We start from the raw sequence: 20,597 nt of genomic DNA, 5'->3' as shown, positions 1-20,597 counted from the left end.
AAGTTTCTAGAAATGAATGTACAGGTGACATTTTCTGATAATCTAACAGGCTTTTCTCCCAGATCCCTTCTAGTTGCATTGTCTTCTATATGAATGATACATTTACAGATATTCAGTTTCCCAACTTGGTCCCATATGGATTGTGTATGGAGATGCACAGAGCCAATAGCTACGCAAGATTTGGCTATAGTGAGATCATTAGACAAAGTAATCACAGGTCAATGTATATCTTCCTCAGACTGAAGAGGGAGTGGTAACCATAGCTGCATGTTCAGGGCCATGGGGCACAAATGTACATGCCCAGCCTTTAGATTGTATACATTAATTATATACTTTCAGTCCCATTTTGGAAGAAAATTGAAAAATGTTATATCCCTCTACTGAGATTCTTTGTTGCTGTCTATGTCTATGACTGTCTCTTTTGCTTCCCAAGGGTGGAGGGGTCAGAAAAATGCAATTACATCATAACTGTAGCGGCCGTGGCGAGTCATAGAGCATGTCCTGATGTCAAGAAGACACCACCAGTGAAGCTCTCTGGTCAGCATTTAGGCTGCTTGGGCAGTGAGCAAAACTTGATGACACTCAGGCTTTCCCTTGGGAACCACAACACTGGTGCCCCTAGGATTTGAGGCCATTTATGGAAAAGGTGACCATGACAGCTGCCATGTTGCTAAATATAAAACCACTAACAACTGGATTCTCTGAGCTGTATGTTTATTATGGACATCTATCCTAGTGAGCACTGGAGCAATGAGATAGTTGTGGTTTTTCTTTAAAAGACTTTAAAGAGCCACTTGGAAAGACACTAGACAATTCACCTCATCTCGGGTTCCCCAAGTATTCCTCTGAGAGTGAACGTGTGGGATACTTGAACAATAGGATCAGGCACAGCTGGGCAATTCTAACCATCTGCAAGAATAAGAGAAGTTGTACATCTGGTCAGGGACCTCTGATTTGTCCAGAGCAATATGAGAGAGTAAAAGTTAATGAACAGCTTGTACTGTAAGTATAAGGTGTGTCCTATCTGCCCTGTCCCAAACAAGAAGCTTTATGCATTCATCTATCAATAGCACATGTTTGTTTATTCATCCATCAATGCACACAGATTGCTTCCATTTCCTAGCTATTGTAAATAATGCTACAATAAACATAGGGGTGCATATATCACTTGAAGTAAAGTATCTTGATCCTTTCTAATAGCCTGAGAGACCTATCTTCACATAGATTGTGAATTTCCAAAGGGAAGCACTGCATTATCACTGTTTTGACCAATAAAATAAGACCTGACTAATTGGATCTTGACTTCATTTACCCAAATATGAGTTGGAATTTCTTTAGTTGGCAATGTCATGATAAAGATGGAAATTGCTGAATATTTAGGCAATTGTGTCCCTCAAAATACCCTGATTCTGAACAGTGATGTCATTTTGGACTGAATGAATAGATTTTTGTCAGAAAAAAAAAAAGCTTGTAGATAAAGGCAACAAGTTGAATGAGGGGCACTGAAATTTGTATTTTTTTTTAAGTGTATTTATCTTTGAGAAAGAGCATGCACTAGCAGGGGAGGATCATAGAGAGAATCCCAACCAGGCTCCACACTGACAGTACAGAGCCCAGTGTGGCACTTGATCCAATGAACTGTGAGATCATGACCTGAGTTGAAATAAAAAATCAGATGCTTGGGGTGCCTGGGTGGCTCAATTGGTAAAGTGTCCAACTTTGGCTCAGATCATGATCTTAGGGTTCATGAGTTCAAGCACTGCATCGGGCTCCCTGCTGTCATCACAGAGCCCACATCAGATCCTCTCCCTGTCTCTGCCTCTCCCACTTCTCAAAAGTTAATAAGCATTACAAAAAAATTAAAAGAGATGCTTAACTGGCTGAGCCACCCAGGCACCCCTGGAACTTGGATTTTTAACATGGGTCCAAGTGATTCTTATGCTTTCTAAAATTTGAGAACTGGGCTAGAATATTAATGAGTAATCATTATCTCCTGGGACCAAACTTGGAGTTAACATCTTGAGTCAGAATTAATGACCCTTCCCTCAAATAAAAGAATACAGGAAAAGCTAGACTTAATTGGTCATAACTGTCTTAATGTACATGAGTATTTTTCTTGAGTGTTTCCTGATATAGTGACAATAGTGTTGTGGACCTGAGTTCTATTTCCAGGATCAACTGGGGGTTGTAAACCTGTATAAGTCTTATCATTTCTCTGAATCTCTGTTTCTCAGTCTCCTTGAAATGCGGCAGGATTGTCCCACCTACATAAGCTAATGGTTAAGAGAGCTCCTGGTACACTCTTATTCCAACTGCCTGTTTGACATTTCCACTTGGATGCCTAGTTGACATCTTTGACTTAACACATCCAAAACAAAACTATTGGTCCTTCTCCCTAAAACCATTCTTTCAGACCACTCTATTTCTAAAAGGTAAAATTACTCTGGCTGCTTACCTCAGTGACTGTAGAGTCATCCTTAAGCAACAAACAATTCATTGAGCAAATCATGTTGACCATGCCTTCAAAATATAGTTGACCCTTGAACACAGGTTTGAATGGGTCTACTTACATGTGGGTGTTTTTTCAATAAATTTACTGGAAAAACATGGAGGTGTAGGGCAATTTGAGAAAACTCACAGAAGAACCGTGTAGCCTATGAATAAAAATAAATTAAGAAAAAATCAAGTATTAATGTTAAAGATTCAGTACATAATACATATAACATACAAAAGTATGAATTTACTTATCTGTGAGCTTTCTAGTCAACAGGCTTAACACTACTTAAGTTTGGAGGGAGTCAAAAGTGATATGTGGATTTTTTACTACACAGAGTCAGTGTCCCTAACCCGTGCATTGTTCAAGGATCAACTTTATACCCAGAACCATTTCTTGTCACCTCCATGATTTCTAAATTAATCCAAGCTGTCATTGTTTCTCATCTGGAATACTACAACAGCGTCTTAATCTCCCAGCTTCTACTCTCACCCACCTACAGAATGGGAAATTTCTTTTAATATTATGTCTGCTAGTGAAACTTCCATGTCAGGTTTTTGTCAGAATGACCAGGGACCAGAAAGAAACAGAGTTTGTAGGAACAAGTTGGTTGGCTTCTTTTGTATCTAATAGCTAATAAACGAATATGTGGCAAGAAAAGAAAAAGGTTAAGGTCATGTCACTCCTTGGTTCCAAAACCCTCCAATATTATTCGTGAAGCATCCAAAGCCCTCATGGTCTATAAGGACTGAAATGTGTGCCCCACCTCCCTCCTGATTACAAGGCCTTTGCTCCTGATGTTCCCTTTGTTAGGAATATTCTTCCCCCAGATGTATTTATCATTGCATCCCTTGACTCGAAAGTAAGCCTCATGAGGCAGCGAGTTCACCTTCACTACCTGGTCTGCAGCGTTTAAAACAGTGACATAGTAGGCACCCAACACGTCTTCTACATGGCCGGTAAGCGGTAACTGAACCTGGCTTTGAGGCTGAAAGGCACGGGATCTGCGGAGCGAACGATGAACGTGACTTCAGGGAGCCTCTCGGATGGAGAAGGGCTTCTCAGCTGATTGGTTCCCCTTCCCGCCCTCACCAAGTCTCTTTCCCTGGCCCCACCCCTTTTAGAGCCTTCTGGATTTAATGGTCTGAACTCTCCAAGCCCTTTCGTCCTCTGAGCCAATGCTTGGGCAAAAACTGGGCGGGAGGCGGGGCCAGAGGTCTCGGGAGGGGGCGGGAGGCTCCAGACTCCGGGGCACAGAGATGCGGAAACCTCCAGATGCCTAGAAGGGCCGGAGGGTAAGGATGGGAGTTAGCGGGGAGGCAGTGACGCAGTTCCTCGTCCCCTGTGTTCCAAGATGTGGGTCGGGCGCTTGCGGTGAGGGGTATGTGGCAGCCCGGAGTGGGGGTTCGGTCCGCGTTCTGGGGGAGAGTGGGGTCACCGCCCGGGGGCCGGGCCTCTCTGGTGGCAGCACGCTTCGGCGACAGGGAGGCGGTGTCCCCTTGGGTAGTTGTGGGCCTCTCCGTGGGCCTCACCCTCCGCTCGTTCGGGGCTGCCCCTTTGTCCGGGGTCTCCTCTCTCACCCCGCGTAGAGCTGCGCGCCCTGGCAGAGCCGGTAGTGGTTACCCAACTTTGTCATCCCCGCCCCTCGTCAGCAGGTGTCCCGGTCACAGCCGTCGAGGTCCCAGCCAGGCTCAAAGGACTCCTCAACCCCTCTTCAACCCGATTTGAATCGGAACACCGGCCCAGCCCCGGGACCGCTGTGTTCCCAGTGAGGAAAGGAGCTCAAGAGAGGAGGACAGGGTTTTGCCTAAGGTTGCTCATTCATTCATTCACTCACTCACTCACTCACTCACTCACTCACTCACTCACTCAACAAATCGTTATTGAGCACCTACCACTGTGGTTACAGTTGTGGACAAAACAGAGGTATTTTCTGGTAGGGAAGAAATGTAATAAGCTTGAAGGGTTAGAAGCCGAGTCTGGGAATCTGGAGGGGGTGAAAACACAAAACAAATTGTGAGGGCTAGTAATTCTAAGAAATTGGTAATTGTTTTAAAAAAAAAACATTCTCCTCTTATCCTTCCTTTAAAGGCTTAGTTTTTTCTAAAGATACTTGACTCTGCAAAGTTCCCGCCTCATCCGTCTGCTGAGAACGTTTGCTGGAAAAAGCTGGATTGCAGTTGGAATGTATTTTGCAGTTAGAGAAGAATATGGGAACTTTTAGATATCAAAGAGAACCAGTGAAAAGGAGCAACGTAGTTTGATAGAATGAGGATTACCTTCAATTGCCGATTTGACTCTCACCAGCCACACAACCTTTGGCAAGTCATTCATCCTCTGGGAGCTTTATTTCCTCATCTTCAGAATGGGACTTGTCATCCTTACTGCTCACAGTTCTATGGGAAAGGAAGTTACCCAGGTATGTGACACTGCCCTGAGTGTCCACTTGGAGTTGAGCTCTCCAAGAACTCAATCATTTCTATCTGTTTACAGTGATTCAACATCCCATTAGGAACTTCCTCACCAAGCCCAAGGAAGATATCAGGCAAGATTTGTGCTGGGCTGATCTTTGGGAGTGAGGCTGTCTGTTCTGGGCAGGTGAGACCTATACTGTGAAATGTGTTATCTGGGGACAATGTGAATCCTACATGGTAGAGAAAGGAGACCACAGCTGAAAGGGAGCACTTCTGGATGGCTGTTTTTTGAGGAGGAAAGAAGCAGAGAAGTGGGAGTGGGGCCTCTGAACCTTGAGGAGTAGAGTTTGGGAGGAAAGGTAATACAGTTGAACTCAAATTTGGGTGTCAGGAGACTTGGACTTGAGTCGCAGCTTTTTTTCTAAGTTTGAGTTTCCCCATCACTACAGTTTAATATTGGACACCAGGAGGTGGTGTCTGGATGATTCATTCTAGCTTCGACATTCTGAGAATCCCTGACTAGGTCAGTTTCTCGGGGAATTGGGGCCACTGGATGGCCACATTGAGATAGCATTGCTGAGGTTGCAAATATACTGTCATGGTGTTCAGACAATTATGAGGCACAAAAGGGATGAACAAGTGGAGGTCAGATGCAATTCTCACCATCCCTACACCCAGATGGAATTAAGAATCTTGAACTTGTTTAGCATTTCAAATCATACAACATTTACTTAGCCTTCTTTGTGCTAAGGTCCACATATGAATACCATGGGCCTTGCTCTTTGGGGCTTAGAGCTGAATGTGTACTTGTGAGGAAGAGTGACACAGGCATACACCCAATTAATTCTAGTATAAGGCAACCCTAGTTTATATTACAGATTTGTTAAGGTGTTTTCTCGAAGTACAGAAATTTCTGTATAGTAAAATCTATCCAATTTGGTCATGATGTCAGGCTTTGTTTTATGTTTAAGGCACAGGCCTTTTTCCTCATGAGAACAAGTAGTCCCTCTGATATTTTCTCCCACTTCTTTTATTTTTTTCCTTTCAGTTTAAAAAAAATTGTTTTATTCATTTTTGAGAGAGAAAGTGAGGGAGGGACAGGGACAGAGGATCTGAAGCAGGCTCTGTGCTGACAGCAGTGAGCCTAATGCGGGGCTCAAACTCACAAACCATGAGATCATGACCTGAGCCGAAGTTGGATGCTCAACTGACTGAGCCACCCAGGTACTCCTTCCTTTCAATATTAAAAATTTTATTTATTTATTTATTTATTTATTTATTTATTTATTTATTTGAGAGAGAGGGTGCGAGTGAGCGAGGGGCAGAAACAGAGAGGGAGAAAGAGCTAGTGAGAGAGTCTCATAAAGGGCAGAGAGCGAGAGACAGAGAGAGAGAGGGAAGCAGGGCTCACCTGAAGTGGGGCTCGAGCTCACCAGATGCAGGACTTGAGCTTATGAACCATGAGACCATGACCTGAGCCGAAGTCAGATGTTTAACTGACTGAGCCACCTAGGCGCTGTCATTTTTATATTTCATTCATCTGTCTGGAATATTTCGGGTATTCCTTCTTATTCCTCACTCCGTTGCAGCTAATCAGTGACCAAGGGCCATGTGACCACTGCTCAGAGGGACCTGAACAGGCAGGTGATGCTGGTGAATTAAAGGAATACAACCTCCTAAGGTAAAACTTCTTTCTCTTTCTGCCATTTGTGAGTTTCTCACAGCCTGAAATGATTGGTGGTCCTGAGATCAAACACTCACCCATCTGCCTCAGGGATTTGAGGGTCAGAAGTCTGGGGGGCCTCATTGGTTCTCATCCATTTAGTTTTATGCACAGTTACTTGGATATCTCTAGTGTCCTGCTGGCTCTGTGGTCTCATCTATTCCTTTACGTCTCCAGCCAAGAGTTCACTTTCCCAGCCCAAGAATTCTTCCAGGTTTTCTGAGGGGATTTTTCATCCAGTCAGGCAGAGGACAGATAGTTAGGTTTCCTTTTGACCAGTTTCTCAGATTGGCTCTCCCTGATCTGATAACTCTTGCTTCCTTCTCAGGTCCCCCAGAAGCACCCTGGGCTTCCTTACAGCACACCCTTGTGCATTTCTCTTTCTCCCTTCCTGCTCATCTAATCAAAATCTCCAGCTCAGTGAGCTTATACTTTTGCATGACTTCTTCTGTCACCTCTTATTCTTAAGTTTGTATTCCTGACATTTTCTTCCTATTCTTGTCTAAAGTGTTTTCTTACATCTTCATCTTTCTTAGTGACACTGCCATTGTTGGTATGTAGACCTGGATCTGATAACCTTGAACTCTTTCTTTTAGTCCATCCTCTGTATCCAGTCTGATAAAGGTGTATGCTTTCCTGGAAATAGCTGGACTTCATTGTTCTCTATCCTGTATTGATCATGGCCTGGGGTCTCACTATCTTATTCATTTGTTCATTCATTCAACAAACATTTATTGGGCACCTAGATAGTGGCAGGCCCTCTAATGGTCACCTGTACTGCATTCCTAAAGTTGTCTCCCAACTCATTTCCTTTTCTCTGTTCCTTTTTTTCACCTCTAACCCATCCAGGCTAATCTTCCTAAAGCATTCTTTTCTTTTTCTTTTTTTTTTTTTTTTAATATTTTTATGTGTGTACCCCAATGTTCATAGCAGCACTCTCCACAATAGCTAAAATATGGAAAGAGCCTAAGTGTCCATCAACAGATGAATGGATCAAGAAGATGTGGTTTATCTATACCATGGAATACTACATGGCAATGAGAAACAATGAAATCTGGCCATGTGTAGCAACGTGGATGGACCTTGAGGGTGTTATGCTGAGTGAAATAAGTCAGGCAGAGAAGGACAAATATCATATGTTTGCACGTATAGGAGGATTAGGTGGAACTTGACGGAGGAACAAGGGGGAGAAAAAGGGGGGAAATGGTGGGGGAAAGGGAGAGAGGCAAACCATGAGAGACTCTTGCATGCTGACAAAAACTGAGGACTGATGGATGTGGGGGGGAGGAGGGATGGACATGGTGGAGGGCACTTGTGGGGATGAGCACTGAGTGTTATGTGGAAACTAATTTGACAATAAACTATTTGTAAAAAAAATAAATAAACATGAATAGAAAAAAAAAAGATTTTTATGTGAAGTATAGTTGACTTACAATATTATACCCTAAAGCATTCTATTTCTAATTTCACTTTTATGTAGGATGATATAAAACTTACTGTTCAAACTTGGTATACTTTTGTTAGTTAAGGGGGCTGCTGTTTTTTTTTTTTTTAATATTTATTTATTATTGAGAAACAGATCATGAGCAGGGGAGGCACAGAGAGAGGGGGACACACAGAATCCAAAGCAGGCTCCAGGCTCTGAGCTATCAGCACAGAGCCCATCGTGGGGCTTGAACCCATGAACGGTGAAATCATGACCTGAGCTGAAGTCAGATGCTTAACTGACTGAGCCACCCAGGTGCCCCAGGGGACCGCTGTTAATGATGCTGGAATAGCAAGTATAAACCAGCACCATTCTGGGACAGCCAGGATATATGGGCACCCTACTTTTAGGTCGCATCTCTTGGATTCTTTTTATATGCCTCAATTTGCCATTCATAGGATACCCAGTTGCCTCTCTCCTGTTTTCTACTTCATGACACTGAGAGAAATATTAATGTGCTGGAATGCGGAGGGAAGTCTGGGGACTAGGGGAAAATGAATGGTGATGCTTGAAAAACTGTATTCTTGACAAGTGATAGTGAGAGAGAACAGCAAGGTAGAAAAAAGAATATAGAATCAGGAAAGAAAATGAGAATGGTTGGTACTCATTTCAAATTATATATCAAATATATAATATATATCAAATTATATCCACGTATGACCCATAATTTCAGTGTTCCGGCTCATATCACTTCAGGCAACTTAATTCTTTTATTCCTTCATTTGTTCATGAAAAAAAAATTTTTTAATGCCTACTATATGGCTGGAACTGTGCTAGATGCTGGGAAAACAAAGGTGAACAAAATGGACAAAATCCCTGCCATCATGAAGCTATGTGATAATGTAATCTCCCACTTATTTCTAAGTACGCTGGCCCTGTGCAAGTCATTTTCCATCTCTTTCTGAGGAAACCATTCCTTCCTCTTCTGGGGCTCAGCCAAAAAGGCATCTTTCCCTGAGCATTCCTGGCCTCAGTAAATCACTCCCTTCCCCAGTCCCTTTCATCTCCTGATTGGGTACTTCATAAATTTTAATTTGGTTTCTTAGTTTTTTGCCATTTACTCTATTGTAAGCTCCTTAAAGGTAGGTGTGATATTTTATGCTTATATGGGCTTGCTTTTTGTTTTGCTATAACAAAATTCTATAGACTGGGCAATTTAAACAACAGACATTTTATCCTAGGAATATATTTCAGGAGGAAGAAAACTTTGTTTAAAGTGATCATGATAGGGGCTCCTGGTGGCTCAGTCGGTTAAGGGTCCGACTCTTGGTTTCTGCTCAGGTCATGATCTCACGATCCAAGTGAGATTGGGTTCGAACCCCAAGTTGGGCTCTGTGCTGACAGCTTGGAGCCTGCTTCAGATTCTCTCACTCCTTCACTGTCTGCCCCTTCCCCACAATTTCTTTTTCTCTCTCAAAAATAAATTAATAAACTTAAAAAAAAGTGATCATGATAGCATTATTGGTAGTGGTTAAGCCTCAGGGAGCAACAGAAATGTCCTACTCTAGCAAATTGGTAGTGTATGATATAGTCACAAAATGATCTTAGGACATTTAAATAGCAATGTGGATGATTACATATGAAAACTTGGAGAAGTCGAATACATAATTATATCTACCATATATTTATGATTATATGCCTATAAATATGGACAAGCCTGGAAAAGAACATAGCAAGAGGAACATTATTATGTATTCATATCATGCAGTCATCTTTCTGTTTTCTTTCCAATCCTCTCCAGATTTGAGACATGCGAGGGTTACCTGTATGTCCCAGGTTTCATGTTAAATTCTTTGGGAAGCTCCTGCTCATTCATGAGATGGGTTTCATGTATTGGCCCCTTTTGGTTGTGCTATCTCCTACTTTTACCCTTTTGCCACTATTAGATACTTTACCATTATACCATGCAAGGTCTTATCAGAGTTTCCCCTGTCATATTTTAGCTAACCTTGTTCCCCAACTCAACCTCTGAGGTTCACACAGTAGATTGAATGATAGTTTGTCAGAGTGGTAGCTTGGTGAGAAGCAGAATGAGCACATTTGGCTAGATTGGGCTACAGAGCAGTCCCTTCAAAGTAGGCTATGGTGTGACTAGGCTCCAGTAGGCTCTGGTATTGGAAGAATGGTGTTACCCCTTATTAAGACAGGTCTTAAGAACAGGGATGTATATAGGGTCCTCAGGTTCATACATGGGCTTAGAGCAGAAGGTGAAATCTTAGTCATACCCCAAGACAATCTCAGGTGCTGATCACTGAAACAATTCTTGAGCATCTATTTTGTTCCAGCCACTATATCATTGGTATTAGGGGCATGGGTCAGCAAGGACGAAAAGCCAAACTGTTTTGAAGAGCTACTGAACTGATCTTTCAGTTTATTTTGTCTGGGGATCAGATCAGGAGTTAGTTAGATGGTTCCAATTCTGGGAGTAGAGTATAAGTTAGGAGGAAACCAGGGTAGATTTTATGCTACTCAGTGCTTATCCTGATCCTGGACCTGTTGGGTTCCTGTCCTGTCTTCCCATAAGCCTTTACCTTGGCTTCTGGGTCTACCCTTATTTTTCTCACCTTATTTGTGATCAGTTCTCTCTGACTTTGAACACTTCCTCTTCCATTTGAGGCCCTGTGATCTACTACATCTTGTTATCTTTGGACAATTCTCCTTCCTCTAGTATAGAGAATGGGTGACATGTGCAATTTCTCTTTCTTCTGTCAGATGGTGAAACTGGGACTGAGGAGGTGTTGATTGCAAAGTATCATTCCTGAAAAATCAGAATCTCACACTTTCAAGAGAACCCCACAGAGATGTTAGCAGGGAGGCCAGAATTAAGAAAGCTCCTCTGAAAAGAAAGAGAAGACTCAAGAGACCATTGTGATGCTTCAGGCAAGAGAAAATGAGGAGAAAGACCAGACACTTCAGACATAAGACAGTTAAAGACAATGAAACACTTACAGAAGTGAGTGAGCAAGAATCTGAAAAAGATGGAACTCAGTGCTTGGATAGTGCAACAAACATGAAAATTCATGCTGAAAAGAAACAGTATGTATGTACTGAGTGTGGGAAAGCCTTTAGTCAGAGTGCAAACCTTACAGTACATGAGAGGATCCACACAGGAGAGAAACCCTATAAGTGTAAAGAGTGTGGAAAAGCCTTCAGTCATAGCTCCAACCTTGTTGTTCATCGGAGAATCCACACTGGACTAAAGCCCTACACATGCAGTGAATGTGGGAAATCTTTCAGTGGTAAGTCACACCTCATTCGGCACCAGGGAATCCATAGTGGGGAGAAAACTTATGAATGTAAGGAGTGTGGGAAAGCCTTTAGTCGGAGTTCAGGTCTTATTTCACATCACAGAGTTCACACTGGGGAGAAGCCCTACACTTGTATTGAGTGTGGGAAAGCCTTTAGCCGTAGTTCAAACCTTACTCAACATCAGAGAATGCACAAAGGAAAAAAAGTTTACAAGTGTAAGGAGTGTGGGAAAGTATGTGTTTCTAATACAAAGATTATGGACCATCAAAGAATTCACACAGGAGAGAAGCCTTACGAGTGTGATGAGTGTGGAAAAGCTTTCATTTTAAGGAAGACCCTTACTGAACATCAGAGACTTCACCGTAGAGAGAAACCTTACAAATGTAATGAATGTGGGAAAGCTTTTACTTCTAATCGAAACCTTATTGATCATCAGAGAGTTCACACTGGCGAGAAACCCTATGAATGTAATGAATGTGGAAAAACCTTCAGACAGACTTCTCAAGTTATTCTGCATTTGAGAACCCACACTAAGGAGAAACCCTATAAATGTTGTGAGTGTGGGAAAGCCTACCGTTACAGCTCACAGCTTATTCAACACCAGAGAAAACATAATGAGGAGAAGGAAACCTCATAAATAACACGTATGGTGGATAGTAGGCATAACTGCTACTTTTTGGAAAAGCAGGTTTTCATTATTATCAACCTTAATTCAATTTCTGAGACTCCATATAGGGGAAGTTACCAGAAGCAAAGATTAAGAGGGATAGTCATGCCAGCACCGTATATAACTGAAGGAGGAGAACTAGATTTTCAGTACTATGGGGTTTAAATGAATAGTGGTCTATCTACATGATGGTTCTGCAGCCATTATAAACATTTTAAAAGAATGTTTAATGCCATGGGCAAAATTATTTGTATAAAATGGAAGATAAAGAAAAAACAAGTTTGATCCAAATTAAAAAAAAAACATTTACATATAGGAGAAAAATGAGACTGAATTAATTAACCAAATGTTAACAGTGAGTAATTAATTAACCAAATAGTTAACCAAAATGTTAACAGTGATTATCATTGGGTGATAGGACTATAGGCCACTTCTATTTTCTTCCATACACTTTTCTATGCTTTTTAAAGACTTTTGTACAATGAGAATGTACTACTTTTATATTCAGGAAAGTACAGTATTTTTTAAATGCAAGAGTACATGCTCATTTTCACTCAGCAGTGTTATGAAGGTACGTAGAACACAGACCTTAAACTCCTAGGATTCCACCCACATACTGGGCTCTTAGTAACAGTGGAACCATGAGGAAGTCATTTCCTTTTAGAGCCTATTTCCTCTTTATTAAGTCATAAACAATACTTATTGGTCTTTTGCAGTTTTAAACTAAGCTGACTTTACAGGTTGTCAGCATGGTGTATAATCAACTTAATCACCGTTAGGTTAAAAGAATCACAAAAATTCACTACATTCTCTCTCACAGTTGTAGAAGGATCTGCAGATAATAGAGGCTTCATTTTCTCAACATTTGTCGACAAAACCAGAAAAAAAATAGCCTCTTATGAAATCAAAACAATTGCAGGTTCATAACCTGTAAAGATGCAGTCAGCATCATCTAAAACTAGGGAAATACACTGCCTTCTCATGTTATGTACAATTTAGTAGCTAAAAGTGTGGACTTTGGGATCAGAGACATGTTCTGATCCCAGATTTGCCACTAGCTTGTCAATTTTGGACAAGTCATTTAACTGTTCTGAGCCTTCAACTTATCTGTAAAAAGGGAGTAACTACCTATCTCACAGAGTTGTGAAGATTTAATGAGATAATGCATGTATTGTGTGACAAGGCTAGCACATAGTGAATGAAAATAGCTTAAGTATGGGACACTGGAGCAGTGTTTCTCAACACGAAGAGTGATTCAGGAAAACCTTACCTAAGATAGCATTTAGGACATTTTCAGGTGTAATGAAGTGTCAAGTACTAGTAGCTAAAACTTTAAGAACATTGATTATTTATGGGGAAGCTTAGAGGTAAGCAGTTCCAAATTTGGTTTGGCAACTGAGCAATTCACTAAACTTAAGTTTTAACTCCATAATTTTCAGCACATTGGCTTTCATTTTTCAAGCCTCCTGGTAGTAAAATGTTGGCCTGGTAGTAAGATGTAAGCTCTTCTCCTCACACAACTCTTTGAACGCCAAGAAGTGAGGAAAGGATCTGTTTGCTTTCTCCCTTTTATTGAGAAAAACCTTTCTCAAAAGAAGGGAGGGATGCTATGCAGTCAGTACTACAGGTGCTCACTAGCTTCCTCTGCCTTTCTTTATGTCTGGCCCTTTGAGAAGGCCTTCACCCATTTTCAACCAGTATTTTAAACCTTTAAGTCCTTAGCTCAAAATCCATCTGGGAATACTTAGAATCTGCTCATTCTTAAATGCAGTCTCCCTCTTTCTTGTATACAATGAATCCCTAAGCCTAATGCCGCTTGTCTTATGCACGTAGTGAAGTATGTTATCCCATAACATTTGTACAAGAAAATTGAGTCTCAGTGAGGTTAGGTGACTGGCTTGTTAGTGATTGGAGTGAGGGTTTGAACTCAGATCTGAGTGTTAAGTCAATGCTTTCTTCATTATACCAAAGTGCCTCTGCCCACCATGGTGGTTCTGTATGTGAGTGGAAGACCAGTTGGGATTCTCCTGAATAGCCACCTCTATGAAAGGTGATTGTAAATGGATAGTTATTTGATCATGGTTTCATAGGGAAGATGCTATCTGACTCCTCTAAGTTTGATTTGTGGTTTATCTCTGCACCTTGTGATTTAGTTTAATTATTATATATTTCTGGCTTGCTGTTACTGGAGAGAAAGAAGCAAAAGGTTGTCAAGGGTCTAGTTGTGTGAAAACAGATTGTTTGGTTTTGTCCTATTTTGATAGGATAGTGGCTTAGGTGCAATTATGTGATGTAATTGTCAGCTCTTTGCAGTTATTCAAAGCAAGGTTTGGAGGCTCTGGAATGGATTTGCTGCATTCCAGGTATAGAACTGGCTAGGCACTTCCCCAAGAGTCTGGGTGGACATGAGTAGGGTAACCTACATGGGTTCTGTGCTACTATAGCAGTAAGGGTCCTTCCATCATTTTTCCCCCTGTCATGTGTCCTTTTAAAATTAAAGGAGGTGTTTGTAATTAGTATTCCATGCCTTTTGTCATGTCAACCATCCTTACCTGCTGATTACCTACATGGAAACTTCCCATGACTAATGTCTACTGGCTGTCAAAACTAAGAAAACAGGCAGTTGGCTTCTTGTGTGCCTGTCAAGAGTTATTTTTGGAGCATTTGTTATTATTGAGCAGAGTTGTTGATTCTTTCTGTGTTACTGAGCAGGTATTCTCAGTAAAATGACCAAAACATTTTCCTATTACAGTGTCATAGGGCCTGAGACTCTTTTGTCCAATAGGCTTTCTTTTTCATCTTAAAAGACTTTTGTCATCTTCAAGAGTAAATACCTTCTGGAAGGATACTGTGCCATCTCAAACCCAGCAATCTAAATACAGATCTTCAGATTTCTTGTCCCAGGCAAGCTATGATAATAGACCCTCACCCATTTTCTAGGCCGATACTTGTCTTAGGCTGCAGGAGTAAATGTTGATAAGTGGGCCCCATACCCTTTCAGATAAATATTCTGCAATAATTTGAACTGATTATCCACCTTCCTCCAGGGACTTTTACAAGAATGCCAGCTGTTTACTTCAGTCAGAGTTTAATTATGAAGTTCTTACCACACTTTCAGATCTTTTCATGATACATTCTAGATTCAGGGTCTCTCTGTTTTTTCCAGCTTCTGGTGCTAATGGAAACCTGGTTGTTGCTTAAAAGGAGTGCTTCCTCTGCAGCCCCTCAATTGTTAGTTTTTGTCTCCCTCGACCCATTTACCTGTCTTTACTGCCATTTCTTGTCTATTTTCCATTAAAAAATGGAATGTGTATTACCCATCCCTGTTTTTATTATTTATTGGCTTCCTCCCCATCCAAGTAATGCCAGGCCTGACCCTGCTTAGTTTCTGAGATCAGACAAGATCGGGTGCATTCAGGGTGGTACGGCCGTAGACTATCTACTGGCTTCCTGTGCACTCACACTTATTCATGTTTTCAGTACCCAGAATATTTCTGAGGAATATGAAGAGGTAACATTTTTAGCCACAGACATCCTGGTTGTGTAGAATTGCTCTTGTGTGGAATAGAAACATACATATATATATGTTGTTGAGAAAGTATAAAAATTTTAGTTGAGAATTTCTTTTAGTTGAGAAAGTATGGAAATTTTATATAGCCTTGATTAAAGGGAAATGTGAAAGATAAAGAATTCTGCATAGAGAGGAGAGAATTCCCTAGGCTTAGAGATATTTTTTATTGATGGTGTATACTATTTTAGGTCTTACTTGGAACCGAGAAGAAAATCAAAACCCAAAAGGGCTTTAAATAGCTGAACAATTCTGTTACATTTAAATCCCATAACACCAAATTTCATGTTTGCTCTGTATTCTCAGTGATAGACTTCCTTCTTATTTTTCTACTTAATATAAACAATTCAATTTAATATAAATAAAATAGTATGTTCATATTGTTAGATTGTTTTTAGGAACTAGACTGTCTTTAGTCACCTCTGATGTTAGAAAACTGTTTTTTCAGGACATAATTATAAATCCTCCAATAAATCTGTTCTTGTTATAAATATCACTGAATTTTTTTTCTTGTTGCTTCCTTTGTTCGGAGTGGGAAGAAAACAGTTCAGTTTGCTTTTCTTTAATCAGCTGTTTTTGGAATGAAGTGATTTGGCTTGTTTCTGATTTAAACACAACATGAAGCTTGTTATTTTCATACTCAGAGTACAGAAATGAGAGCTCTGTAGCCAATGTAAAGTGTCCTTTCTCTGGCCTCATCTGTTTCAAATCTGTACTATTATGTAGCCCTCAGATGGGTGTATAAAACCAGCTGTGTTCCTTGAAGTCCATTTCTGCTCCAGAAAATAGGCTCATGAGGGGGTATAAAGGTAATGGCAGACTCTTCTGAGCAACGCAGATGCAGGACCTGACTAGTTCCCACTCCTCCTACTGACCAGTTAAATGCACATGGCACAGTTTGGCCACAGGGATTGTAGACATGCAAAAGGTGTAACCAGTCTCTGAAACTAAGGCCAGTGAATTCCGAATCTGGGAACTACATGAGGTAACAGCAGGCATACAGATCAGTTTCCCAGGCGCACCAAATGTGGAGCAGAGTCCAGGAAACTGTATGAAATAACACTTTCGCAGTGGGAATTGAAGAACATTTTCCATTAGAAGCCTTGACTCTTTACACAACCACTTTTATAATGATTGTCCATTTTTCCTTCCGAAGAACCTATAAATCACAAAATTATTGAGACATATACCAATGTTTGTATGATCATGACACATTAGCAACCAGTTTACTGAGTAAGAAATAAAATGCTGTCACATTTGCAGTGTTTTACCACAGAATTAAGTGAAGATTCAGGTCTTTAAAAAGTATAATAGAACAGTATATCAAAACATTATCATAAAGCCCTATGGCTGTAAAACAAAACCTAGAAATTCTGGGTAAAATTTAAATATTCTTTTAAATCCACAAAGCCTAAAATGAAGAGGAAGTGGAAGCCAGAAAGTAAGCGGGTGATGATACCTTGGGTGCTGTGAGGCAGTTTGCTGACATCGATCACCAAGAAACGTAGATTTTACCAGCTTTAAGGGTGTGATTTGAATCTGTGGGCTTGTAAGAAGTGGAGGATTGGAACTGAGATTTCCATAAGGAGCCCAGATGCTTTTTTAGGGGTACACCCTCAGTAAAAGCATGCATTTATAAGACAACTAGGATCAGAGGGGCACCTGGGTGGCTCAGTCGGTTAAGTGTCCAACTTTGTCTCAGGTCATAGTCTCGGGATTCACGAGTTCAAGCCCTGTGTCAGGGTCTGTGCTGACAGCTCAAGAGCTTACTTCAGATTCTGTGTCTCCCTCTCTCTTTCTGCCCCTCCCCTGCTCTCTCTCTCTCTCACTCTCAAAAATAAACATTAAAAAAAAGTCAACCAGGAGCAGAGGAAAACAGAAGTTGTGAGACTTGTCATGGGCTTTAGGTGGAAAATAAGTGTCCCTAGGGGCACCTGGGTGGCTCAGTTGGTTAACTATCTGACTCCGGCTCAGGTCATGATCTCACAGTTTGTGGGTTTGAGCCCCCCACCAGGCTCTGTGCTGACAGCTTGGAGCCTGCTTCAGATTCTGTGTCTTCCTCTGTCTCTGCTCCTCCCCTGCTCATGTTCTATCTCTAAAGAAAAGAAAAATCAGAGATCAACAAGGAAATAGAGGACTTGGACACTTTTAACCAAAGAGACCTAATGTACACCTCTAGGACACTGAACCCAAGAACAGCATAATATACATTTCTGTCAACTGCATATGGAATATTCTCCAGGAAAAACCATACAGTAGACCATAAAACAAACCTCAATACTTTTAAGAGAATTGAAAGAATGCAAAAAATGTTCTCTGACCATTATGTAATTACCTGCATCACTCTCTATAAAAAGCTCAAGAATATTCATAAGAACAAAATATATCCAGACCCCAACAAAGTAAAAATCAATATATCTGGCATACACTTACTATCAGGCATGCAATCAAACAGGAATTACAACCTGTATTTATAGATATACAAGATCAGTCAATCAAAACTGACCCAAAACTGATATAGATAATAGAATCAGCCAACAAGGATATTAAAACAGTTATTATAACTATATATCACATAGTCAAAAACCTAGAGGAAAGATTGAACTTTCAGAGATGGAAGGAATAAAAAACATCCAAAATGAACTTCTAGACATGAAAATTACAATGTCTGAGATAAACTATACATTGGATGGAAAGTTTTGTCTGACAGCTTTACCACACTCATTATACTCTTAAGGCTTCTCTCCAGTGTGGATTCTTTGATGCCCAATGAGGGGTGAGCTCTGATTGACAGATCTGCCACATTTACCACATTAATAGAATTTCTGCTCATTCAGAACTCCTTGATGTTCAGAAGGATATATTAAGAGGTTCCCTAAGTTCCTTATATTCAGCATGTCCATCTTTTTTGTGTGTTTTAAACATTCTTGTTTATTACTTCCAAGAAATCACTTTCCAGTTTACTTCCTTCTTCATCTGAGGGTTGGCCTTCTAGTTTCTTGGAAGTATCTTTACAGGGATCTAGCTTCTGATCCCTCAGGAACCACCACACAGGGTCCTCCTGATGTCCCATTAGATGATTCTGATCTTTTAGAAATTTCCTTCTTTGGAGTCAACTCCAAACTCTGCATTCTGTTCTTATCTTCTAACAAAAGAAAGAAGAAAACTACTTTTGCTATTTTTTATTGTCCTGTGGCAAAAACAGAATCTCTAAAAAACCTATACCTCCAAACAAAAACAAAACAACAAAACCCTTCACATTATGGGTAAGGAATGAGGTGACACATTTAAAACAAGAGGGGAAATTGGAAATAGCTCATTTTTTTTTCTTCAGGGACAGAAAAAAAAAATAGAAAAGAGGAAGTTGATAAATTCAGGGGAGTAGAAGAGATATCAGGACAGACAAATGGTGAACCACGATAGTCAAGTTAGAAGGGCAGTTGAAACGCAGACAAGTTTGTAGTGTGATCTTACAGAAGTAAGATCCTTAGTAAAATGATTAACTCTAAGGTCCTTTCCAACCATCGCATTGTTTGGTACCATAGCTCTCAGAGAAGATGTTGAGGAGACAAAAGGTGGCAAGCACCTCAAGTCAAATATGGGAGAAGACAGAGTAATCATGGTCATGATTACTAAACTAGAAAATTATGATTATTTTCAATCAAGTCTTAACCAGGGCCACAAACTATTATGCTATTTTAGTATGTGAGAAGTTGAAGATGTCTGAGTTCCTGACTTTTAAGCCTACCTTTTCCATAGTTGACTACTGTCCTAGCCTAGTCAATCAGAGAAACTAACTTGCCAAAATAATCTTCCAGGAGGTTTCTCTGGCTGAGAAGAAAGCTGAGATAACCATATTTTGTTCCAAAGGACCCTACTTATTCCATAATGGTCCACAGATGATTGGACCAGGGCCAGGCACTAGACCCATGTGAAGCTTATCTCTAGGTTAATCAGCCTCTGCTATGACTTGGGTGGGGCGAAAGCTCTGCCCAGAGATGATATGTAATGGCTGATCCAGCTGGAAAACCTCTCTATGGAAATTCTCAATTGGAAACAGGACAAAAATAAGGTAGTTAAAAGCAGGAACTGAAGGTGAAATGATGTATGGAAAGAGCTAAGCCATTAGGAGCCACAGAAAATAAAGTATGACAGAACAGAAATTAAAATGATGAAGCTATGAGGGTGACAGATTCTTCTTCTTCACAGCTGAGCAGCAGTGGGAAAAGTAGAGAGAGAACAGATATACAGGAAACAACTGAGTTACCTTCACAGTGAAACACTGGGGTAAAGATTCATTTATTTTTGTTGTTGAAGCTCCCAGACTGCCATCCACCAAGGTACATTCTCCATGAGGACCTTTGTCTCACAGTCTCTTCTAGCTAGTTGGGCTTGGATCCCTTCCCATGTGGTAAGAAATTTTAACCATAGATACCTCTTTGACCAGGGATACTTCTTTTTCCTCATTACTGTACCATTCAGGAGGATGAGATGTGTTAATAAAGCTGGCTAATCCATGTCCCTATGTAAAATCCTATCTAACCTAGAAGTTAAAGAATTGTCTCCTGGATCCTTTGAAACAAGATAATCAGTCTTCAGTCAGACTGGTACATGGGTTTTCACAAAATTGGGCATTCATGAAGAACACACTCCTATTTGAATCTATAATGTTTATTATAAGTTTAGATTTCTCCAAATGCAGAACCTGAGATAAGGACTTAGGGATAGGTAGGTTATTTGGGAGGTGATCCCAAGAAGCTGAAGAGAGAAGCAGGAAGAATAAGACAGACAATAGAGGAAAAGCCAATAAAGTGTGAGTTATTGAGTGATTCCACCCTGAGCAATTAAGGCTCAATCTCATTTGGGGTCCCCTAAGGACCCATGTGGGATGTAGCTGAGAATTTTCTTGTCAAAGCACAGGAAGCTTGGGCATTTATGCACCAATTCTTATTTGTCATTCTTTTAGGGTTGCTCTTGGAGTTGTTATTCTTTCTCA

At 40.7% G+C, this 20,597-nt stretch overlaps 2 protein-coding genes across 7 annotated transcripts in view; both read left to right on the top strand.

Moving 5' to 3' along the window:
* ZNF660 (zinc finger protein 660) overlaps nt 1–15,987 on the top strand; it is a 31,474-nt gene extending 15,487 nt beyond the window's left edge. The window contains exons 1-5 of one of the 5 annotated variants that reach the window (XM_039230335.1): nt 3,834–3,875; nt 4,586–4,913; nt 5,007–5,092; nt 6,498–6,589; nt 10,830–15,987. In XM_039230335.1, the coding sequence (XP_039086266.1) occupies nt 11,008–12,003 (996 nt within the window). In that variant the 5' untranslated portion in view covers nt 3,834–3,875; nt 4,586–4,913; nt 5,007–5,092; nt 6,498–6,589; nt 10,830–11,007 and the 3' untranslated portion in view covers nt 12,004–15,987. Of the gene's footprint in view, nt 1–3,833; nt 3,876–4,535; nt 4,914–4,987; nt 5,093–6,497; nt 6,590–10,829 lie in introns of those variants that run through there. The other 4 variants (XM_039230332.1, XM_039230334.1, XM_039230333.1 and 1 more) reach the window with 4 other exon arrangements.
* Nucleotides 11,277–20,597, top strand: part of LOC120230650 (zinc finger protein 197) — a 31,651-nt gene continuing 22,330 nt past the window's right edge. Inside the window, exon 1 of one of the 2 annotated variants that reach the window (XM_039230325.1) lies at nt 11,277–11,356. The gene's annotated coding sequence lies outside the window, so the exon portion shown is untranslated. Of the gene's footprint in view, nt 11,357–19,480; nt 19,942–20,597 lie in introns of those variants that run through there. The other variant, XM_039230326.1, reaches the window with a different exon arrangement.

The sequence above is a fragment of the Hyaena hyaena genome, unplaced genomic scaffold, assembly GCF_003009895.1.
Source record: "Hyaena hyaena isolate Hyena2069 unplaced genomic scaffold, ASM300989v1 scaffold_45, whole genome shotgun sequence".
Taxonomy (NCBI): Eukaryota; Metazoa; Chordata; class Mammalia; order Carnivora; family Hyaenidae; genus Hyaena; species Hyaena hyaena.
Note: the sequence above shows the minus strand (reverse complement) of the source record. Positions and strands in the feature narration are given on the sequence as shown.